This window comes from Balaenoptera ricei, chromosome 9 (genome assembly GCF_028023285.1).
Source record: "Balaenoptera ricei isolate mBalRic1 chromosome 9, mBalRic1.hap2, whole genome shotgun sequence".
NCBI lineage: Eukaryota > Metazoa > Chordata > Mammalia > Artiodactyla > Balaenopteridae > Balaenoptera > Balaenoptera ricei.
This window is the reverse complement of record NC_082647.1, coordinates 74197761-74221363: the sequence shown is the minus strand read 5'-3', so window position 1 is coordinate 74221363 and position 23603 is coordinate 74197761. Positions and strand designations below refer to the sequence as shown.

Below are 23603 nucleotides of genomic sequence, written 5' to 3'. Positions count from 1 at the left end.
GCGAGGTTGACTCTTGAAAGCCTAACTGGACATGAATTTTTCTTGTGAATAATCTGGTAATATACATGACCTAGTAAATCTATTCCTAGGAATGTATCCTAAATATATATGTTGTTATATATATGGAGAGATAGATAGATAGAAATAGATAGATACATGTATAATGAGTATCACTGAAGATTTGTTTAAACAAACTGCATTTAAATTTGATTGGGACTGTCTTACATTTATTGATTCACTTAGATTTTGTTACATTACTAGAATATATTTATAGAAAACTGTTATTTTTATAATATTGTTTTCCTATTCAGGAACATAAAATTCTTCTGCATCTATTCATACTGTGTTTTACGTAGCACAATAGACTCTACATATTTTTTTTTTTTTTCTCTACATATTTTTTAGAAAGTTAATCACTAAGCAGTTTACATTTTAGGTTGCTGCTTTGAAATGATCCCTTTTTAAGTTATATTTAATACTGTATAGGAAATTCATTGATTTTTGAATATTTAAAAAATTTCCTGCCATGGCCTTTTATTTTTAATTTTAATAGTTAGTTTTCGTTGATTTGCCTGGATTTCCAGGTAGACATATAATGATAATTTTGCTTTATCTTTTCAAAATGTTGATAACTCGTATTCGGTTTTCTTGTCTGATTGCTTTTATGTAAAACTTTCAAAAGGATTTTAATACATATTAAAGAAGTAGTCTTCAATTTTGGTTTGGGCAGGAATGGATACTAAATTTTTATTGTATGATTTTGGGCATCTATTGAGATAACAATATATATTTTTCTTCTTTTGGCAAACTAAGATGATAAAAATACATTAATTTTAAGACAATCAACTACCCTAGGTTAAATCTACTTGTATGGTGACATTGCTTTTTATTATCACATGCAGTTTAATTTGATTTCTTAAAATGTTATTAGGGATTTGATACTAGAGTTATAAGCTTGTAAAAATTGAGTAGCTTCTATGCCTTCTCTAAAACCATGGAAGAGTTTATGTAGCATAGGGATAATGTGTTCCTTAAATGTTTAGGGGAACATGAAATCATTTCTTCCCATGAAAACATTTAGACCTAATGTTTTTAGGGGGGGTTTCTTTTATAATTTTCTTAACTTCTTATATCTTTATTAGGTTTCTTAGGGGTTTCCCTCTTCTTGAGTCAATTTTAGTCATGTATATTTTCCTAGAAAATTATCTTTATTATCACAATTTATATATATTACCACATTTAATACATTTAACCATTTTTAATATTTTCTTAAAGTTTTTTTTTACCCAATATTTGTTTCTCTGGTTATGGTCTGTATAATCAGGTCATTTGCTTTTTGTCCTTTTTTCTTAATTAGCTTTGCCAACAATTTGTCTATTTCATTGGGCTTTACAAATAACCAGATTTTGGATTTATACGTTCATTTTACTTTTTTATTTCTATTTTGCATTTCATTTTGTTTTTTTTCCTTAACTTATGAATTTCTTCCTCTTGTTTTCCTTATGGTTATTTTGTTTTTGTTGTTCCTATACCTTTATCTGGATGCTTCATTCTTCTTTAATAATAAAAGCATTTAAAGTTTTGAATTATCCTGAGAGCAACTTTGAACACATCCCATTATGTTATGATGTGTGTTGTTATTATTGTTATTATTAAATAGTCTATGACTAGAGTTTTGATTTATTCTTGGAGATAGAATTTATTTAGGAAAAGCTTTTCTTTGTTTCTCTATTATTTAATATTTGTTTCTCCTCTTGTATTGATTTTAAATTTTATTGCGAGGTGTTCAGAGATGTTGGCCTATAAAAAGTTTCACTTTTTGGAGTTCAGTTTTCTTGTATAAAATGTAATTAATTTCTAAAAATATTTCATGGCCTTTGAAAACATTATTTTATATATCAAGGATTATGGATTGAATTTTGTCCCCTCCCTGCCCCCCACCCCCCAGCCAAATTTCTATGTTGAAGCCCTAACTCACAATGTGATGGTGTTTGGAGATGGAGCCTTTGGGAGATGACTAAATATAGATGAGGTCCTGAGGGTGGGGTCCTCATGGTGGATTCAGTGCCCTTATATGTAGAGACAACAGAGAGCTCCTTTTCTGTCTGTCTGTCATTCTCTCTCCCTCTCCAGAAACCGAATCTGCCAGCACCTTGATCTTAGATTTCCTAGCTCCTAGAACTTTGAGAAAATAAATTTCTGTTGTTTAAGCCACTTAGTGTATGGTATTTTGCTATGGCAGCAATAGAAGGTGGCAAGTGTCATAATCTTACCAACCTAGTTACTTTAATTTTTGTGTATCCCTTTCCAGCTGTCACTCATTTATGTCCATACTGGGCTGTATAATTGTTGGATATGGTGAAGTGCACAGTTTTAATTGGAAGCTGGGAATATGCCTAGGGCCAAGAAAGAAATGGATTTCGTTATTTTGGTAATCCAAGAGTCTGGGAAAAGTAGCTCAGCTTTGGAATTGGGAAGTCATATGTCGATAATGGATATTCAAAAGTTTAATGACAGGACAAGACCACCCAAAATGAAATAATGATGGCTTGAAGGCAATTGCATACCACTTAAAACTAAATGTATCTAGTTGAGTGATGCATATCTTTGTACCTGAACTTATCTTGCCATATGTAGTTAGTTCATTGGGATTCTCTGGCACTGGAGAAAATGAATAATTTCCAGTGGCCTGCTACATGTGCAATACAGTGGTGTGGAAGGATAAGTATAAGAGAAGTATTGGAGGAAAAGTGTATGTTACTCTCAGGGGCCAAAGCATCTCAAGTTAATTATGATAATTATGAATTATAGTTTTCTGTTTAAAAGCTTATCACAAAGGCTCTAAGACTTAGCTTAATTCACATCTCTTACTAATTAATCAACTAACAAATTCAGCAAACACTTATGGAGTGCTTACTACATGCCAGCACTCTGTTAGGCATTGGAGAAACAGAGTGGAATAAAACATGTTCTCTTTCTTCCAGAGCTGGCAGTGGCATAGGAACACAATTATAGTACAATGTGATCAAGTTTGGAAACACATAATTATAATATAGTGTGGTCAGGTTTGCAGAGAGTGTCCGAGGCCACACAGCTAGCTATAGTCATAAGAAAGACTAGAATTCTGATTTCTTGATTCTGAGCCCACTCTTATTTCTACTGCAGCAATACTGCCTGCCATAAAATGTTAAATATGAGCAAATAAAGCTAGATATAATGTCAAATTAAGAATCATCATTGATTTATTTGAAAATAACCATACCTTGACGTAGCTGAATCAGCACTTCTCCTGGTGTCACCTGGGTATTGATTTCATTTTCACTTGGTGTTACATGCACAGATGGGTATTCTATCAAATCAATTGAGCAGCCTTTGTTTATTAAATTGGAAACAATATCACAACGTTCATTCTTTGATCCACCTGAAATGAAATCCTGTTTAAAAGAAGGAAAATCACTGATGTTTTTAGTGCATATCATCTCAGTTATAACCAAAGAAAACCACATAACAAACACTGCAAAGAAGCCATCTTCCGATATTGTACAAATTATACAACTATTAAGAATAGCTGCATGTTTCCAATAAGAATACTGGCAAATTTGTCTTAAATAAAGCTTTAATTTCTAAATCTTATTTTGAAAGAAGAAAATGAATATTAAAAAGGAGATTTAAACTAAGTACTTTAAATACTGTTAACTGATCACTGTAAAATTATACCAACTTAATTCTTCCTAAATATTTTACTTTGGAAATACTGCTCCAAAAGAAAATTTAGCCAAAATAGACCATTCAGTGTGGTTCCACATGTAAGCTTCAGTTCTCAAAGAACCCAACTGGTATGTTTACTATATACTATTATGTTTGGAATGTCAGAGCAAGTCCTTAGAAATCACATGCCTCATTAGGTACTGAAAATTCATAAAAGAATGAATTGGAAATCTATATTTCTTAGACTAAAAATTCTCCGACTTCTTATACACGTAACAGCCTGTAATTCAGTAAACCAAGGAAGATGCTCATAATGAGGCTGGGAGATATAAAAGGGCAGCTCACGGTGCTTTGTGACCGCCTGGGGGGGTGGGATGGAGAGGGTGGGAGGGAGGGAGATGCGGGAGGGAGGAGATATGGGAACGTGTGTATATCTGTAGCTGATTCACTTTGTTATAAAGCAGAAACTAACACACCATTGTGAAGCAATTATACTTCAATAAAGATGTTTAAAAAAAAAAAAAAGTGCAGCTCAAATTCTCCTGATTTTGAACAGAATCTTGAACTTTCATTACCATTCAGCACTGGTTAGTTGATGGTAATCCAATAGCCATCCAGTAAACTTGGAATTAATGGAGCAAGCTTAAAATATAATTTATCTTGACTGAGAAAGATTTGATGTTTTTATTTTTGAATGTAACCATTTAGGTTTTTTCCTAAGAACAGGAAATGTATTGAAAAGTATAGAAATATAGTTTATTATATATAGTGTTGGCCTGAATTATTTGGGATATTTGCTTACATATTGCCTGGATATTTGCTTAGTGATCTTCCTGGATGTGGCTATTTTGATCTGGCATTCAGTCATTCCTCGTCTAGTTCAACCGATTCAAAGAATTGGGTTTCTGATCAGTTACTCATTCAATCAAAGAATGTTGACTGAATACATACTCAGGGAAAGTAGTTTGTTAGGTGCTGAGGATACAGACTGGAACACGACAGATAGAGTTCCTGTTATCAGAGTCAACAGACCATCAGTGAATTCAGCCATTAAGCAAGTAAATGCAATTATCATAGGCATTAAATTTAGGGGAAGCACAGAATGTCATAGGGTTATGGAGAAAAGAGATTATATTCAAGTTTAATATTACTTGAATGTGAGATCACTAATTATGAATAAGGAGATCCTTGGCACTGGTGAGGAATTAGATGGGATGGTGGTAGGCAATATAAAAACATTCATACAAAGATTTTAATTTAATTCTTCTCTCAGTTTAGAAAAAGGGTTGGAACACTAGAGACAGTGGGACAAACACAGCTCATGGCTTGTTTTTGTATGGCTTGAGTGCTAAAAAATACTTGTTACATTTTTTAAATGCTGTAAAACAATAAAAAAGGAGAAGAAGAATGTACAGCAGACATAGTATGTGGCACAAAAAATTTTACTATGTGACCCTTTACAGTACTGATCCTGAATTAGAGTGTGGTGCACAGTTGTAATATAAATATAATTAAAAGACAAAAGAGAGGGCTTCCCTGCTGGCACGGTGGTTGCGAATCCTCCTGCCAATGCAGAGAACACGGATTCGAGCCCTGGTCGGGGAAGACCCCACATGCTGTGGAGCAACTAAGCCCGTGTGCCACGACTACTGAGCCTGCACTCTAGAGCCCACATGCCACAACTACTGAGCCCACGTGCCACAACTACTGAAGCCCGTGCGCCTAGAGCCCGTGCTCCGCAACAAGAGAAGTCACCGCAATGAGAAGCCAGCGCACCGCAACAAAGAGTAGCCCCCGCTCGCCGCAGCTAGAGAAAAGCCCACACGCAGCAACAAAGACCCAACGCAGCCAAAAATAAATAAATAAATAAATAAATAAATTTGTTTTAAAAAAAGACAAAAGAGAATATGTTCTTTTCAATCAAGATCTCCAGGTGTCATTGGTGAATGACTTCATGGGAATAGAAGAATTCCATTTGCCTTGCTATTGACCATACACCTAGATTTTAGCCTGAAGTTTAAAATGTTTAAAGCCTTAATTTCTCATTTCCAAGTTTATCCTATCTGTTGTTAAAACTTAGAGGTTCTGAATGTGAGATTTAGTTTTTAAACAACTTGGAGCTCCTCAGAGAAAGGTGGCATATACTGCTAGATATAAGGGGCTGGATGGGGGATCTCAGGTGTCCCAGAGCCTGGGGAATACTGAGGGCGCATAAGGCTTGGTACATGTATGCTCATTCATGCCTCCCATGAAGGCCACAGACCAAGGGCCACATGCGTTTTAATTTAATTAATTTAAGTAAAAACTGCAAGCCTTCAAATCAGGAAAGGAAATAAAGTACAAATAACTCTGATTTTTCTTTGCAGCCGGAAATTTTGTGATTTGTATATACAGAATGAAAGAGAGGGGAGGGTGGTTAATTCAGTGCAACTATACATCAAGCTATGCCATTTGACCTTTAAATGTCAAATCATTTTGCTGAAATAGGCAAAAAAATATCATTTGTTTTGCAGTGTCTGAATCAGCATGGCTGTTTTTACTCTACTGTAAAAACTAAGTTAGAAAAACATTGCCAATTTGACAATTAGGTTTGAAAAGGGAAGAAAAGATCGTGGCATCAAAATAAAGAATGGAATGCTGCCCCTACCCACTGTGGCCTACTTTCCACTCTGTATAAAAGAAAAGAATTTGAAACCACACCCTTTTAACTTTTGGTGTTTTGTGTCATTTTAATGTCTTCTAATTCTTATATTTTACTTTTTTCTACAAGAAATACTCAAGCAAACTTATACTCCAGCTGTCTAAAACCCATTTGAGAATGAAAAGCCCAGGTTAGAAAGTTACCCTGGTTGGCTTCTCATCAGTTGTTACTTTCATCCATTTAATGTAATAATCTGGAGATATAAATAGGAAGAGGTTTTTCTCCTACTCATTTCTGAGTCTTTCTAACCTCCAGGCATGGCAATCTGCACAGAAATGAAAGAATTCTATCATCTTCCTTTTTGACAGTGAATGCCCTTTGTATTATATTTTAGTTTAATTATGCTCCAAGGCTGCCCTGTAAACTTCTGGCTATGTAATTACAACCTGTATCTGACATATCAGGCAGAAGAGGAAGAGAAGTCTTCAAAACTTTCACATATGTTAAGTCATCTTTTTTTTCATATATGTTATGTCAAGTCTTTCACATATGTTAAAAGGAATATGAGGCATTGAACTAGGTAATATTGATACAATTTTGTCTATCCTAAATATTTTCCAGTTCCTTTTATGTAGCATGGAGAGAAAGAGAAGTCAAAATATATAGAATGGCAGATTGACATGCTACACAAGAATGCAGACAAATTGATTATACTCTGTGTAAATTTTCTAGTGAACTTTTACTTTTGACCAGCTTTGAGAATTATACAAACCAGGCTTAAGTTGTTCATGTTTATCTTTTCTAATCATGAACAGAGAAAAAAATGCATCTTTCTTTCTTGTCCCTGTACTCTTGCTGGCTGAGAAATAAAACCATCAGTTGCATATGTGACTAAATGGTGGGCAATCTTTCAAAATTAACCATTGCATTTTTCCTTTCAGTTGTGTCAGGTCAGCATGTAGGGAGTGGACAGCTCCTTCTGTTAATGATATGGCCAGTGACTGAGTCCTAACATGGGTTGCTTCCCCTGACGTTGTATTCTTAACACAGGCAATTTTCTTAGTTTCCTAAGTCTGAATGAATTGCTCTAGAGTCTCACCATAGTTCTTATAGTAACTTAAGCAATGCCTGTGTGCCAAATGCCTCCCACATACAGTTTCATTTAAACTTCACAACAGTGTATCATAGTTACAGTTATTATTTCCATTTCAGAGCTAGGGAAAACTGAGGTTCAGAGTGGGTAGGTTAACATGGCCAAGTTTACATAGTTGGAAATTGATGGCACTGGGATTTGAATCCAAGTTGATCTCATTTCAGAGCCTGCTTTGTCAACACATAAATTAGACTACCCTGGCACCACATAGAAGAATATTTCGGGATATGAACAGCCAAGTCATTTCTGGATGTTTTCTGAGATCCCCTTCTGAGGATTGGACCAACAGCAGACACCTCTGGAAGCCACCCTACATTTCCTCCTTGGCTTACCTCCTTCCATTGGACCACCCATTCCTCTGAATACACAAAATCCCTCCTCCGTGGCAGGACTGACATTGCTACTCCCATAACTGTGACTCTCCAGACTTTTCATGCCAGTAGAGGTGTGAGATGGAGAAGGGTGCTCTCTGGAAACTGACATTCTATATGGCTGGCATGTTGCATTTAGCTGGTAACTGGGTTTCTGAACCATCTTTTGAAAATTCCTCTAAACTATAGTCACTAAAGTTCTCAGGAGCTGAAGTTAAGTTGGCACAATCTTCACAACTCTAATGATCTTCCTTGGTCATGCAGTAAAGATCTAAAACGGAGTGCTGGGTGAGGGTCAGGAAATATCAACAAATCAACAAATGTAAAACATACCTGACGAGGAAAAACTGGAAGTAAACTTCAAACTCAAGGTTATAGAGATGAGGAAAGGGAGGCTCAGAGAAAAGAGTGAATTCTGTCTGGTCATTTGGATTATAGGAGGGAATGAGATTGGTCCTGGAAACTCTGGAATTGTCCTCTCTATGACATTGACTGGCTCCATGGGTTCTGGCAAAGCACTGCCTAGTTTTGAGTGACATCTGATTTTCTGACCGATAAAGCCCAGAGTACATCCAGGAAGCCTCTGGGCTGTCAGTAGGAGGGCTGCTTACTTTCAGAAGACGTGGCTACTGTTTCATGATCCCCACCCCTGCCTTTTTCCTGACTTGTTGCATAGAAGAAAGTAATGTCCATCATCCTTTGCTACTTTTCATATTTCTGTTTGCTCTTGGGGGTGTATAAAAGGGCAAGTAATAACAGGAGAGATTGGAAAGATAATGGTAGGTACAGTTTTTTCAGCTAAATCAGAGCCTGCAAAAGCTAGAGATTTCTCTTCATGTCAAGCAAAAGGCCATTAAAGGTCTGTTTGTTTCAATTCTCAGGAACTACATAAATAATCATAAAGTTACCTAGGCAATCTCATAAAAGAAACCCCAAATTAGCAGTTGGCTTCCTCATTGAAACTTATTATATGAGGTAGTTTTGATTGAAGATTACCAAGGAAGGAAAAACTCAATACAAGTTTAGAGCCAAGAAGGAAGGAACACATTATAATCGTTTTACTAAAAAGTTTGTTATTGGGATATGTTTCTCTTTATTTGACTATAAAGACACAAATTTTGAAGAATAAACATTTTCTGGTTATTCTCCATGTAACAGAATTTAATGTACACAATATTGCATGAATAGGGTCACATGTCAAAGAAAAGCATCCCATTTTGCATAAGTAGCCAGTGAACTGATGTACAGTGTTATGAAATGGAGCAAATCACTTATCTCCAAGTATTTCAAATAAAAACAAATGAGATGGAACAATAAATTAGCTTGCTTTTCTTTAATAAGCAAGCACAAGACAACGATCCAACTTGGATATATAACCTAATGCCCCAAGCTGCAGCAAGAATTTCACACAAAGCCTACTGACCTATCAAAAGTTACTATCCGTGTTTGCCAATTCCCTCTATAGAACAGATGGAAAACATAAAATGGTTTGCACTTCATTTCAAAATTACCATAATTTTCCTAATAAAAAGGTTATACTTATATTCAGCCAGATATGCTGTTTCCAAGCATGAAACCAAAGAAAATTTTCCTGATGCTCAGCAGTATCTTTCTTTTTCTTGATGCATCTTCAAGGCACAGAATATTAGGTCAGTGAAATCATGCTAGAAAGAAGGTCAACTTTAAGGAAAAGAGAAAAGAGCAAAAAAGGAAAGAAAGAAAAAGGCACACCTCTTGAGCACACCATCCACATTCCGGACCCAGCGCAAGGCACTTGGTGCAGGACACTGCATTCGAAGATGCACATCTATTGTCTTCTGTAATGGAGGATAAAATGAGGCATTACGGTTTACTCTGATATTGGGAAGTATGTGCAATTCTAGACCAAAATGTATTTTGAAAACTGAAATAAGCTGACCCATAGTTTTAAGTACATGACTTCAAAAAATATACAATTTCTTTGGGAATTGTTAACCTGATCACTGCAATTAATATGTACCGTATTTTCTTCATAGCTATCATCTGGTTTTATAAAATTAGGGAAAAGAAGGTGATAAAAATATGACTTTAATTAGGTTTTGGGGTTTGGTTTGAAATTCTGTTGCAATGGCAGAGGATCCTCCAAATTTTTTAGTGTGCTAAAGTTTCACTGTAGTTCATATTATCTGAACCAATGAGGTGTTTTTGGATCTAGAATTTTTCTGTAAAAATAATCATATACAGACCTCAATCTCAACATGTAAATCCATATTAAGTCATAGTGAATGAAGTTTCTGAGAAACATTCTTGATGGACATACACAGTAGTTCACTTGGTAATTCTGACTGCATTAATATTGATTATTTTGGCATGCAGGATATCAGAACCAGACAAAATGGCATTGATTCAGTATTTTAGAAGTAAAGTGGTTAAAATGAATGAGTTGTTTTAGTTAACCTAATTTAATTTCTCTGACTGGACCACTTTAAGATTATGACCAATTCACTTTTCCATAGCTACCCACACTTGTCTATTATGTGTTAATAACATAGTTGTGCCTGGATACTATTTACCTATATCCTTCTAGCCACTATCTACTTAGATCATTAAAAAGAGGCTCATATTACAGACTTAAACACATAAAATATAATAAAGAGTGAGTCATAATTTATTTTATCATGAGGTTTTAGTGGAACAATCACATGCTTCCCGTACTCCATCCTTTACAATGAAATGTCCCAAGGACCTGGGAAATCACAGCATTCCACCCATCTCACTTACACGCACACAGTAAATAACATAGACATCCTGGCTTTAAGTAGTTCACAGTCCAGGTGAGGCGAAAACTGTATAAGCAAACAATAAAATACAGGGTGATAAGCATAACAAAATATCACCAATGCACTATGGGAATATGGTGAGGATCTTCTCACTCTACTTAGAGGGAAGGGCAGGGGTCAGAGAAGAGGGCATGTTTATGGACGGCTCCCCAGAGGCAGTGATAACCTAGTATGTCTCTTTGCCCTCTCATTTTGTTTATTCTCATTTGGGTTCATCTCTTTTTAAAAAATGTAATAGGCATGAAAGAAGACTGTGTCTGTGCCCAGTCACACATGCATATCGAAGTTTGAAAGGGGATAGAGTCTACAAAATCTCTAGCTATCCCCATCTAATTGGTTTCTCTTTTTCTTCTCTCTCAACTTGTCCCAACATTCTTGAAGACAGGGTTAAAACGGTTCTGACCTGGAGGTGGCATGGGATGGGCGTTGGCAGTGAAGAGAGAGAGAGGAATACAGAGGAGTAAACATAGCAGAGAGGTGCGTTGGGATATTGGGAAGTATGTGCAATTCTAGACCAAAAGGTATTTTGAAAACTGAAATAACTGGGGTGGTAGTGAGCACTCTTCCCTGTATTTCCCCAGACACCAATGAGTTAAGCTAAAAGCATTTTTCCCTAACATCTCATAGTTCTATTATCCTTCTCTTCTGTCCCCTTCATCCTTTGTCCTTGGCTTTACATCAGCTTTTAAAATACACTATCCAAAACATCTTCCCTGATCTAGATGCACTGCACTGGCCTAGAATTTTCTTCACTGGCCTAGAATTCCAAGGACTAAAAAAATAACTCATGTTTGGGCTCTCTTTACTACAGTGTGGTCACCAACTATGAAGACTCCATAACCTAAAAATCTTCCTTCTGACTTATCCTCCAAAACTGTAAAACCTGCTTATTCTTAAAGTATTCAGAAGAGGAGTGACCTTTTTAGTTTTGTCCTCAGAAAGCAAATCAGTTTAGGTCTAGAAGTCAAGCACACTTGCAGACCTAACTTGACCTTTACCAACTCTTAAGCTTGCCCCAGCTGGAAGATGGAATTAAGTCTATTTCAGATCAGAGTTGACCAAGCCTTTCACTGAATAGGTAGGACTTTTGCTCTGGCAGTTAAGACTGCCTCCTAGAAGGGAAGCTGCAGATTCTATTACTTTGGTCTTTGTTTCTAATGGTTGTCTGACTCTGTCTTAAGTTAACCTGGTTCAAGTTCAAGTCAGGCTCCTACTTCTATAGCACATGTAGTAAATAATGAATTTATAAGCAAACATCTGTTCTCTCTGAATCTTGTTTAATTAATTAATTAATTAATTAATTTTCAGCTGTGTTGGGTCTTCGTTGCTGCGCGTGGCCTTTCTTTAGTTGCGCCGAGCGGGGGCTACTCTTCGTTGCAGTGCGCGGGCTTCTTATTGCAGCTGTTTCTCTTGCTGCGGAGCACGGGCTCTAAGCACATGGGCTTCAGTAGTTGTGGCACGCGGGCTCAGTAGTTGTGTCACGTGGGCTCTAGAGCGCAGGCTCAGTAGTTGTGGTGCACGGGCTTAGTTGCTCCGCGGCATGTGGGAACTTCCCCGACCAGGGCTCGAACCCGTGTCCCCTGCATTGCAAGGCAGATTCTTAACCACTGCGCCACCAGGGAAGCCCTGTTCTCTCTGAATTTTGCTTTCTGTTTTCTTTTAAAAGTTCTAGTGCCAACCTCTGTTCTCAAACTTCAGACACCTAAGGATGATGACCAAGGGACACAGAGACTTTGGTTCTGTTAATACTTCCCAGGTTCCAAGGCTGACATTTCTCAGAGTCTATTTAACTACAGGAAAAATGATCCTGTTTAGATGATATGTTTATTAATATTATTTTGAGGATGTTTAATCTACAGAAGTGAAAGGAAGAAGAAAATGGACCAGGAAAAAAATAACCTAAAGACAGTAGAAATTTCAACGTTTAGCTTGGGATCTTTCCATAAGTCACGTGATCAGATCAAGTGAAAGTTCTAGGAAACATTTCTAATGTTTTTCTGGTCTAAAGTCTACACCACAAAATTTCAACAATATTTAAAGGATGTCCATAGTTATCTGGAAGAATGAACTGAAAACTGATGAAGATTATCGTCCGTGGTATTTAGAATCAATCATTCTAGATCCTCCTGTTACTCCTAGACAGAATGACTTGTAAAAAATGCAGAAATGCATTTTTTCCAGACAGCATCCTCTTCCTAATTGCATTTACTATACAAATTAAATTAAACTTGGATAATTATATAAAACTGCTTCCTTTAAAAAAAAACAACAAAATAAACACTGTTATAATGGATATGTATTCTACTTTGATAACAGTCAAAACCAGGCAAATTGAGCACATGTAGAATAAAGTTTGGAGTATAACTTCAGGGTTTCCTTGTTCTAGGTGTATATCATAGTCATGTAAATGTTACAGGTATCTTCAAAATACATTACCTGATTACTGAAAGTTCTTGTGTACATGACACTTAATGTGTTATCATTTGATATAAAAGTTAAAACAAAGAAATAGATTCGTGTTTTAATCACTTGTAATTATCTAGTTATTCCAAGTTTTGACTGAGGAACTGTTTCGTAAAGGCCCCTACAAAAATATAGGGAGGGAGGAGGTGGTTTAGGGCTCCTTCTTTGAAAATCAGGCACAGGAAACAGAACCAAAGTCACAGTTAAATTTCAATAGGGATTAAGTAAAGGGGCAAGGGAGAAAAGGTGGAAGCATGGGAAGCTCTTTGGAAAAGATGGATCTGAGTAGGGAAGCTTGGAAGAGCTTAGAAATGTATTACAAGGAAGTTAGTGCCTGAGGCAGTATCTCAGAACAGGGAGAGCAAGTAAACAATACAACTATTGGTATTTCTCTTTTTTCTTCTAGTTTTTTCCTTGGAGTTCACATAAATAATACAAAATTGAATTGTTCATTTATGTGTTCTTCATTTCCTCTTTTAATTAGCATTCAGAATACATGAAACATAATTTTACTTTTGAAATAGACAAAGAAGCAGATATAATTAAAATAATTATAATAATACATATGTGGCAAAACTTCAACTACTAAAATAATTTTTATGCAACAAATGCATATTTCAAGTATGCTCATATAGAATTAGTTGAAAAAATTCACTTTAATATTTGTAGTTTGTTACTAAACTATAATTCAGAAAATACTATTCTCCAGCAGTGGCATCCAGCCTAGATTGGCAATTTTTTCTCCTCTACCTCTAACATACTGCTTAATTTCTTTTGAACTTGTAGCAAATAAGCATTCGGCCCATGTAAATGAAAATGAGTACCTTTATGGGGAAAACCATTTTGTCTAAATAATTTTGCCTCTACTTGCACTTGAAGAAACATACACCTACATTTATGTTTAGTGAAAAACAGCTTGGCTTCCTTTCTTTCTTGTCTCCCTGTTAGTATTTCCAGTGATTAGGTTTGATAGTCTAAAGATGTATTTGGAGGAAAAGGTGGTGGTATGATAATGTTCAAGTCTTATATAGTGGCTCAGGAAAACGGGTGAGGGGATTCTAAGAAAAACCAATTGTCTTAGATCCTCAGAGGAAGAACCTGAGAGAGATTCTTGGCAAGTGATTTTTGAGAAGGGAAGTGAGATGAGAAGGTCAGGACAAGGTGCTCAGCAAAGATGTTGGTGCAGTCCAAGTCTGATCTCAGCCTGATCCAACCCAGAAGTCATACCCAATTGACACCATGGAGTTGTCCCACCTTGAGGCAAGGGTGGTCTAACATTTATACCCTCATACCAGTCAGTCATTGGCTGCAGGTAGCCTGGAGGGCATAGGGTGGGGGGCAGGGTAGGTTAAAGTCCCAGATATCTTTGAGCCATGTAGTTTGCTTTGGTGGAAGCCAATTCTGAGAAGGTGGCGTTTGTGAGCCATTAACAGCCAGAATTCACAGTAGCTGGGGATGGTGTGCCAGCCTATAAAAGGATTCCAGATGGGGTGCCAGCAACATCTACTAAAATGATGTACCCCAGAGAGTGATAAATAATTAGAGTAGCAGGCAGAGATTGCTATTTGCCTGCCTGTTCTTTACTAAGAGTATCCTAGTTTTGCTGAAGATGGCATTGAGAAGAACTGGAACATCACACTTTCCAGCCTCACTTACATGGTCATATGACTAGTTCTGATGACTGGGATGAGGAGGCAGAAATTGCTGAATGGGACTTCTGTCAAAGTTCTTCAAAAAGAGGGCTGATTCAGCTGGAAGGCCCCTTTTGTCTTATGATTGTCCTGCTTCTTCCTGCCTGGAACATGGATGTGATGTCTCAAACAGCAGCAGCAATCTTCATACTTGAGGTAACCTTTTTCATGGAAGCCAATAGTAAAGGTGGCAAAAGTAAAGAAGCCCAGGCCGCTCATCACTGTGGAGTTGCTGCCCCCTTTCTGGGTGGTCTCTTAGAACTGTTTCTGACATTAGGAGGAAAATTCACCTCAATCTTACTTAAGCCACTGTTTTTAAGGGCCCTCTTACTAGCCGATGAACACAATGCCTCAGACAGTTTTTCATCTGAGATTCAAAAGATAAATTAATGAGATGTTCATAGCAGCATTATTTACAGTTGCCAAGATATGGAAGGAACATAAGTGTCCGTCAACAGATGAATGGATATAGAAGATGTAGTATACACACACACACACACACACACACACACACACACACACACAATGGAATATTACTCATCCATGAAAAAGAATGAAATTTTGCCATTTGCAACAACATGGATGGACTTGGAGGGTATTATACTAAGTGAAATAAGTCAGAGAAAGACAAATACTGTATGATATCACTTACATGTAGAATATATAAAATAAAACAAACTAGTGAATATAACAAAAAGGAAACAGACTCACAGATATAGAGAACAAGCTATTAGTTACCAGTGGGGAGAGAGAAGGGGTGAGGGGCAAGATATAGGTAGAGGATTAAGAGTTACAAACTATTATGTATAAAAAAAAAAGCTAGAAAGATATATTGTACAACACAGGGAATGTACCAATATTTTACAATAACTATAAAAGGAATATAACCTTTAAAAATTGTAAATCACTGTGTTGTATACCAGTAACTTACAATATTGTATGTCAACTATATCTCAATGAAAAAATGAAAAAAATTAATAAGAGAAAGACTTGAGCAGAATTAATATAACTGCTTTTTTAGAAATGTTAAGCATAACATTACTTTATATGAAACAGATCATCGACCCTAAAGAGATTGTGTTTTTTCATGTTTTGCTATTCTTTGGAAAAGTAAGACTACTAGACTGTCAGTTCCTAGAAAACAGGTGCTTACATATATTTTCTTTCTTTCCTCAGTGTCTGAGCCTAGCACCTGGTACACACTCAATTAATGTGGGGTGAATAATTGATATTCTAAGTTGAGTTTGATTTGTCAATTTAATTTCTCAGGTCTTTCTAGCTCCTGAATATGCATTTTTAAATAATCTTTCTTTCCAAAACCTATTCATTGCAAAAGGCAATATAACTATGTTTACTTAATGTTTCACATCTGGATGACCTCATCTTGATGTTTCCAAATGTGAAAAAAACCAAATATACCTATAGTGACAAATTTCTTTTCCTTACATTTGGTCTTCTGATATTGTACAGTTCTGCTGATTTATTTTAAAGCAAGGTTAGTTTCTTTCTAAAGAACTCTGAATATGTGATGGAATGATACTGAATTGAAATAGCACTTTTGAATGGTACCATTATCAGATGCAAAACTACCAAATTCACTTTTTTTTTTTTCTTATTGTTCAGATCTAAATCAGGTTCCATTTCAGCAAATGTTTTATGCCCCTATGAGGTTGAGTAACTTCTTACTGAGAGGAACTTCCTTCTAATGCCAATGTTAGGAAATAGCATTAGTATCTTTTCTTCTTATTAACCAGGTTTATTAGATTTTTATTACATGTAATCCTCGTTTCAGGGACAAATTTCAACCTCCCTTGTTATATAGCAGAAAATCATGTGAGTACAATAGGGTTTTATGCTAGCATAAAGATTTTTGGAGCACAAACGGGGAAAATAAAGCCACTTTCAACACTGGGCAGGTTAAGAAATGTCAGGGCAATGCTTCACATTCCATTAGTCTGCCCTGCCCTGTTTGGGGCAATCCCAACATGAGTCAGTATTTAAAGTACGCTGGGATGGCATAAATCAGAACTCTAGTTCATGATGGAATTTACAAGAAGAACCACTGTGAAGCCACTGATGACACTCATTTGTGTTGAAATGGGCCACATCAAGAAGGCTAGTCTGGAGGGGTCATATCAGAAACTTTTATTGTGACTCATTTACACACATTTTAACCAACTTTGCTTTGAAAAAGTTCTGATTGCAGGCCATCTTCGGTGATTGTGTAATTTATGCTCTACACCAGAACAATTTTAACTTGAAAGGGGGAACTATTAATTACACTGGTGAAACAGGTGTAAACTGAAACTCCTCAGGCAAGCTGAGGCCTCAGGTCACCCTAAATGCACAGTAGTTTGGTGTGTAGAATAAGAAATAAAAACAATACACAAGGCAATCCATGCTCAGGTGATAGAAAATGTACAAGGAGAAATAAAACACCATGAGTTATTATTATTTTTTTATAGTGTGATCTATAAGCTTTATGTATTTGCATATCCAATTCTCTCTTCAGATTGAGAAGTTCCCAGTTATTATTTCTTTTTTTAAAAAATTTATTTATTTTTATTTTATTTATTTTTGGCTGCATTGGGTCTTCTTTGCTGCGCGCAGGCTCTCTCCAGTTGCGGCGAGCGGGGGCTGCTCTTCGTTGTGGTGCACAGGCTTCTCATTGCAGTGGGTTCTCTTGTTGCAGAGAAGGGGCTCTAGGCGTGCAGGCTTCAGTAGTTGTGGCACTCAGGTGCGGCAGTTGCGGCACATGGGCTCAGTAGTTGTGGCTCCCGGGCTCTAGAGCACAGGCTCAGTTGTTATGGCGCACGCGCTTAGTTGCTCCGCGGCATGTGGGATCTTCCCGGACCAGGGATCGAACCCATGTCCCCTGCATTGGCAGGCAGATTCTTAACCACTGTGCCACCAGGGAAGCCCCCATGAATTATTATTGATGAAGGAGTCTCTTCACATTAAGGACAAACCGTCAGGTTTGAAAGATAGGTAAAATGCAGAAATCTGGCTGAAATTTGTTTGTTTTTTAGATTATATCTTCTTTGAAATGGGAAGGAGACGAAAGAGTATAAAGAGTACTTGTCATTTGCATTTGAAAATGACTTTGCAGTTCATATTATTTCCTAACAGTGAATTTTCTTTTGGTGGGCCAAGCAGGTATTCAACAAGATAGTTCCTGAAGAGGCTCAAATCAAGTTTTGCATTTGCTCCTTTACCTGTGCATATCAGTTTGTCTTCTGACATTCACTCACCTGGTGGGAATTTGTGACAAAGCGAGGGAAACTCAGGAAGAAAGGTGAGGGGCAAAAACACAGCATCTCTCAATATTGCTTTCCTACTTCAGACTTGGAACTTGAAAAAGGATCAAAATCTCAAGATTCAAGGAGGGCTCCAGAGGCCCCTCTGAGGCAAATTCTGGTTAAAGCTGCATTTGTCTAACTTGGAAAAGCAATATTAGTCATGTGCTTTGTGTCTTGTTTTAACTGGAACTTTTCCATACATTCCAACTGTCCTGTTTATGAGGCACACTCCCTTTTTATAAAAGCCAAAATATTCACCGGTTTCCCACTCTGTTCCTCTAAATAATGTTTTTTAATCTAACACACTAGAGTTCTAGGGGCTCTTCCTATTTTCCTCTCCAACTCTTGGCATGTATGAATTTCCTTTCTCCCACCTAAAAAAAAAATCATAGTGCTATTCATGTCAAAACCCAAATGCCCCAGGATAGTAGGAATACATTTTTTTCATTATATCTTTTAATCCTGAAGTCACGTTGAAGGCGTGCGCTTGATTAGAGCGGCAGAGAAACACCCTATATTGTAGAGAATTTTATTCTAAGTAAAAAAATAAATTAAAACTCAAAGTGAATTTTAGTTAATTCAGCATTTGGTTTTCCTGTAATTACACTTCAAAGACCAAAAAGGTATCTCTAGTTGACTCTGCCACTTGAAAATCAAACCTATATATATGATAGGATAAAATTAGGGAAAAAAACCCCAAATATTTATTAAGTGATTACTCTCGCTTGGGCCCTGTACCAAGCACTTTATATGTATTATCTCACTGAAAATTTATAAAAGTCCTATGAGGAAAGCACTACTAAGCCCATTTTAAAGATGAGGAACTAACTAAAACTCAGGCAAAGTCTCATCTCAAAGTCAGAGAGCTAGTGAGCACGGAGACCAAGTGTGAACCCAATTCGGACTACAGAGCCTCTTCTCTTAAACATTGTCCTATATGGAATAGAGAAAAACATAAAGAAAGACAATTATACCAAAGTATGATTTAAAACCTAAAACCCTTGTTAATTAGTACTATTATTAATTCTTAAGTGATGACTCAATAATAATTCCCATGTAGCTGAAGATAATTCTTTCATACCAGTAGTATGTCATTACTTTTCCTATCATCAGTCCCACTCTAGAGATGAGGATGTTAGATTCTCCCCAGTAGGATTATTTTCTGTCCTCAGTGCCAAAGACTTCCCTAAGTACTTCAGTGCCCTTTTCAAAATTCACTTTATTTCTGAGCACAAGGAAACTTTGAGTTTTAACACCAAAGCCCCAACTTGAATGTCTTACCAAGTGCCTGAATCAGATTGGTTGGCACTTTTTCAGCAACGGAGAGAGCTTCTCCTTTTACAACTGTGTTTCCCCAATATCTTGCCAGGGGACAGTTCTGGGCTGCATGCTAATTAGGCAGAAGCACTTGAAATGGTGTTTGCAGTTGCAGTTTCCATTTGTGAATTTCCAGTTCTGCCCTGGAAGCCAAATCTGGAACAGGGAAGCAAGCAACTTGTTCTTGTCCTAACTGCCTTGGCTTCATAATTTAACTTTGCTGAGGTTTTGCTTCCTTGCTGATGAGGTAGGGAAAATGCTCCTGCTCTTTATATGCTGTATTCATCTACTGTGTTGTGAAAACACTTTAAAAAGTAGAGTATGAGTTAAAATGACATGATTGGTGGAAAACTTTTGCTTTATAGCATGTACAGTCCTGTCAGTTTATGCGGACATTTTAATATATAATTTATATTATGAAAGATGTATTTTTAAAGGTCATCCAAAACCCTATACGTTAGATATATCAGTTACTCATCAGTTGTCTGTAACGCAGAATCATTCCTTGTTTTATGTTTTGTTTTGTTTTTAAAGAGGAATAATGTTTTTAAATTTTTATTTATTTATTTATTTATTTTTGGCCATGTTGGGTCTTCGTTTCTGTGCGAGGGCTTTCTCTAGTTGCGGCAGGCGGGGGCCACTCTTCATCACGGTGCGCGGGCCTCTCACTATCGTGGCCTCTCTTGTTGCAGAGCACAGGCTCCAGACGCACAGGCTCAGCAATTGTGGCTCACGGGCCTAGTTGCTCCGCGGCATGTGGGATCTTCCCAGACCAGGGCTCGGACCCGTTTTCCCCTGCATTAGCAGGCAGATTCTCAACCACTGCGCCACCAGGGAAGCCCCCATTGTTTTATGTTTTAACCTTGTCAGCAAAGAAGTACAAACTTTTGCTGGGATGAAAGTGTTCTGTATGTTGTTTGTAGTGTTAGTTTCGCAGGTCTATACATCTGTCAAAAACTGTACAATTGACACTTTAAATGATGTAAATTTTATCAGTAAGGTTGATTTATTGATGTAATATTTATCAATAAGGTTTATTTAAGATTAGCATTATAAATTAACTGATAGAGTATTATTTGTTAAATAAAGGACAATCAGAGCACAGTGGGGAAATATATTCCTTTCTTGAGAATATATATAAAAATATTAAATTACTTTATGTGGTTTTTAAAAAGCATGCCAATGACACATTATATAAATCTTTTGACTTACAGATCAATTTGTGGTTAACTAAAGTCATTTATCCCTACACTATATTTACCTGCTTTATATAACCTATTCAGATCGAGGGGTAAATTATTGTAATGCTTCTTCAAACGGATTGAGCTCAGCTGTGAGATGATAAAAATTTTTTCAGGTTAAAAAATTATTTTTTATATTCTACTTGGAATTCCTTGCAAGGAAGGCTTCAGCAGCATGAAAAATTGAAAGGAGTGTGTACTAATACCAAGTGTAAGATTAAGTATCTTAGTAATTAGTACTAATATTAGCACTAATACTAATATAGTTTGAAGTACACATTAATAATATATTTTATAGTCCATTCTCTATAATAAAATCGCTTCAATCTTCAAGCCAAAGATGATTCTAAATACTTCAGTGTCTCTTATAAAATTCATTTTACTTTTGGACTCAGGCAAAGGAAATTCTGAATTATAATTTAAAAATTTTCACCTTACTCTACCTTATAGGAATGAAATTTAATATTTTATAATATTTAAATTATCTAAACTATTTCAACTAATTGCCCAGTTTACTTCCATTGGCTGGAATTTGACTAGGTACTTCTTTATACATATATATATCAATGATCAGTACTTTACCTCATAATCTTCAAGGTGTACTTTTCAAGGACAAGGATATTCTCTTATAAAACCACCAAGAGTTGGTGAATTCAGGACATTTTATATTGATACTATAAAACAAACTAATCTATAGTCCATATTGTCCTATGAAATTCTTGTTCCATAGTCTCCATATTTCCCAAAATGGTCCAGCTATTGCTTCCACTTTATCAAAACTCAGCTTTATTAGAGTTTATCATTCTTTGGGTAAATCTTCAACCAATGCTTTAATCTTCTTGCTCTCACTAGCTGTTTGTAGGCTTCTCCCCCCATTCCCCCAGTCCCTGCCTCTAAAACGTATCAACTTCTATTCTTTCAAAGTTCACAGCTCTTATTTAATATGCCCCTCCCAATCTTTGTTATCATCACCAGACATTTTTCTACATTTTACAAAGTATTATCTTGCTCATGATTTTCAGCTTACCCAATTCCATAAAATCACCCAAATCACCCCACATCTCACTACCTCCACCTTAGACAGAGTTGTTGGGAATCCCTGGGGCCTGCAGCAGGGAATTCTCATGAGCTATTGGGGCCAATGGATCATGAAACCATGAGAGAGTTATTAGACCCAAAGACCAAAAGTAGGATAAAGGGCAAATTCAGGAGGAGCCAGAGGACGGGACAGAAGGCAGGCTCCTGAGCCAAGAATTCTAAACATGAAGTTGAAAATAAACAGAAGTAGTGTTTATGCATCCTAAGCAACAACTTATACCTTAGCATCTGAAGCTGCCTTTGTGGGGCCCTGTTTCTTCCAAATTTCTTTCTCATTTCACCTAACCCCTAGGCCTTGTTGATTCATCTCTTGTTGACTTTCCATCATAGTTTCTCACATTCGCTATTCTAATCCTTTCTCTTCAAATCCCCAAACGCTTCTACCAAGTCCTCATACTTAAGATATGACCCAACCGTACCTTTATATTACCTAGAATATCTAAATTACTTTTTTTTTTAACTCAAATTTGTCTTTGTTCTCTTTTCAGAGGAAGAAGAGTTTCGTACTTGCCAAGATCATTTCCTCTCTCTGTCTAGTGAATTGCTCACTCAAATGCAAATGATAATTTCCTAATTATATCTAGCAACTAGTATTTAGCAATGTTTAAATGTGCTCTACCTTTCAACAGTGAGTGGACACTCTATCACTTCTCCCATTCCCACAACTAATTTTCTTTTTATGTCTTTGGCTATTTTTACATCTCTCTAAACTCTATACCTTGATGGCTTCATATACTAACATGACTTTAAGTCTCATCTGCTTGCACATGACCGTCAAATTAGTATCTGCAGTTCCAAATTCTCACTCAAGTTTCTGTCTTGAATTTTCAACAGTCTTCTGGACATTCCACGTAGGTTCCTACTGGAACTTCAAAAGCTTCAAGTCTCAAATAAAAATCATCTTCCCATCTATCAGTAGCTCTTCCTGACTTGACTGACCTATTTCTGTTAATTGCAATATTTTCCTAGTTATTCTGCTTTAAATCTTTATGGTCAACATTGACTCCTCCCTCTGCCATAATCCCAGCAACCTGTTAGTCACCAATACTTCTTGCTTTTACCTCAGTATCTTTAGCATTCATCTTTCCCTTATTGGACTTCAACCTAGTTTAGACTCTCATTATTTATCATTTGCTTTACTGTTAACAATTTTCTCAGTCTTTTACCTTGGGCATCTACCACTGAAATTCATTATACAGATGTTCCTCAGTTTCTCCAGGGGGTTGGTTCCAGGACCCCCTCACCCCATACCAAAATCCAAGGATGCTCAAGTCCCTTATATAATATAAAATGGCACAGTATTTTCATATAAGCTATGCACATCCTCCCATATACTTTAAATCTTCTCTAAATTACTTATGATACTTAATACAATGTTAATGCTATGTAAGTATTTGTAAATACAGTGTAAATATTATGGAAATAGTTGCTAGCATGTGGCAAATTCAAGTTTTGTTTTTGGAAGCTTCTGGAATATTTTTTCTGAATGTTTTCAATCTGTGGTTGGTTGAATCCAGGGCTGTGACACCCCTGGATACGGAGGGTTGACTATATACATTATTGCCTACCCTACTAAACAATCAAAAAGCCTTCAATGATTTTCCACCACCTGAGTAGTCAAGTTCAAACAAATTCACCTATATCTAACTCAATGGCTCTCTCTTTCACTTCTCCCCTGATGCCCTAGTCATGGCCAGTATGTATGACTCTTCTCTCTGCCTGAAGAGTCATCCTGGGCATTTCCCTCTGTTACAGTCCTTGCAGTTCTTCAGCATCCAATTAAGACACTTATCTTACTTTTA

At 36.6% G+C, this 23603-nt stretch overlaps 1 protein-coding gene across 2 annotated transcripts in view; it reads right to left on the bottom strand.

Annotated features, from left to right (window-relative positions):
- Positions 1-23603, bottom strand: part of ITGB8 (integrin subunit beta 8) — a 95393-nt gene that overhangs the window by 49812 nt on the left and 21978 nt on the right. For both annotated transcript variants that reach the window (XM_059933972.1, XM_059933971.1), the window contains exons 2-3: positions 9605-9690; positions 3263-3434 (exon numbers count right to left, since the gene is read on the bottom strand). In XM_059933972.1, coding sequence (XP_059789955.1) covers positions 3263-3434; positions 9605-9690 — 258 coding nt within the window. The remainder of the gene's footprint in view (positions 1-3262; positions 3435-9604; positions 9691-23603) is intronic.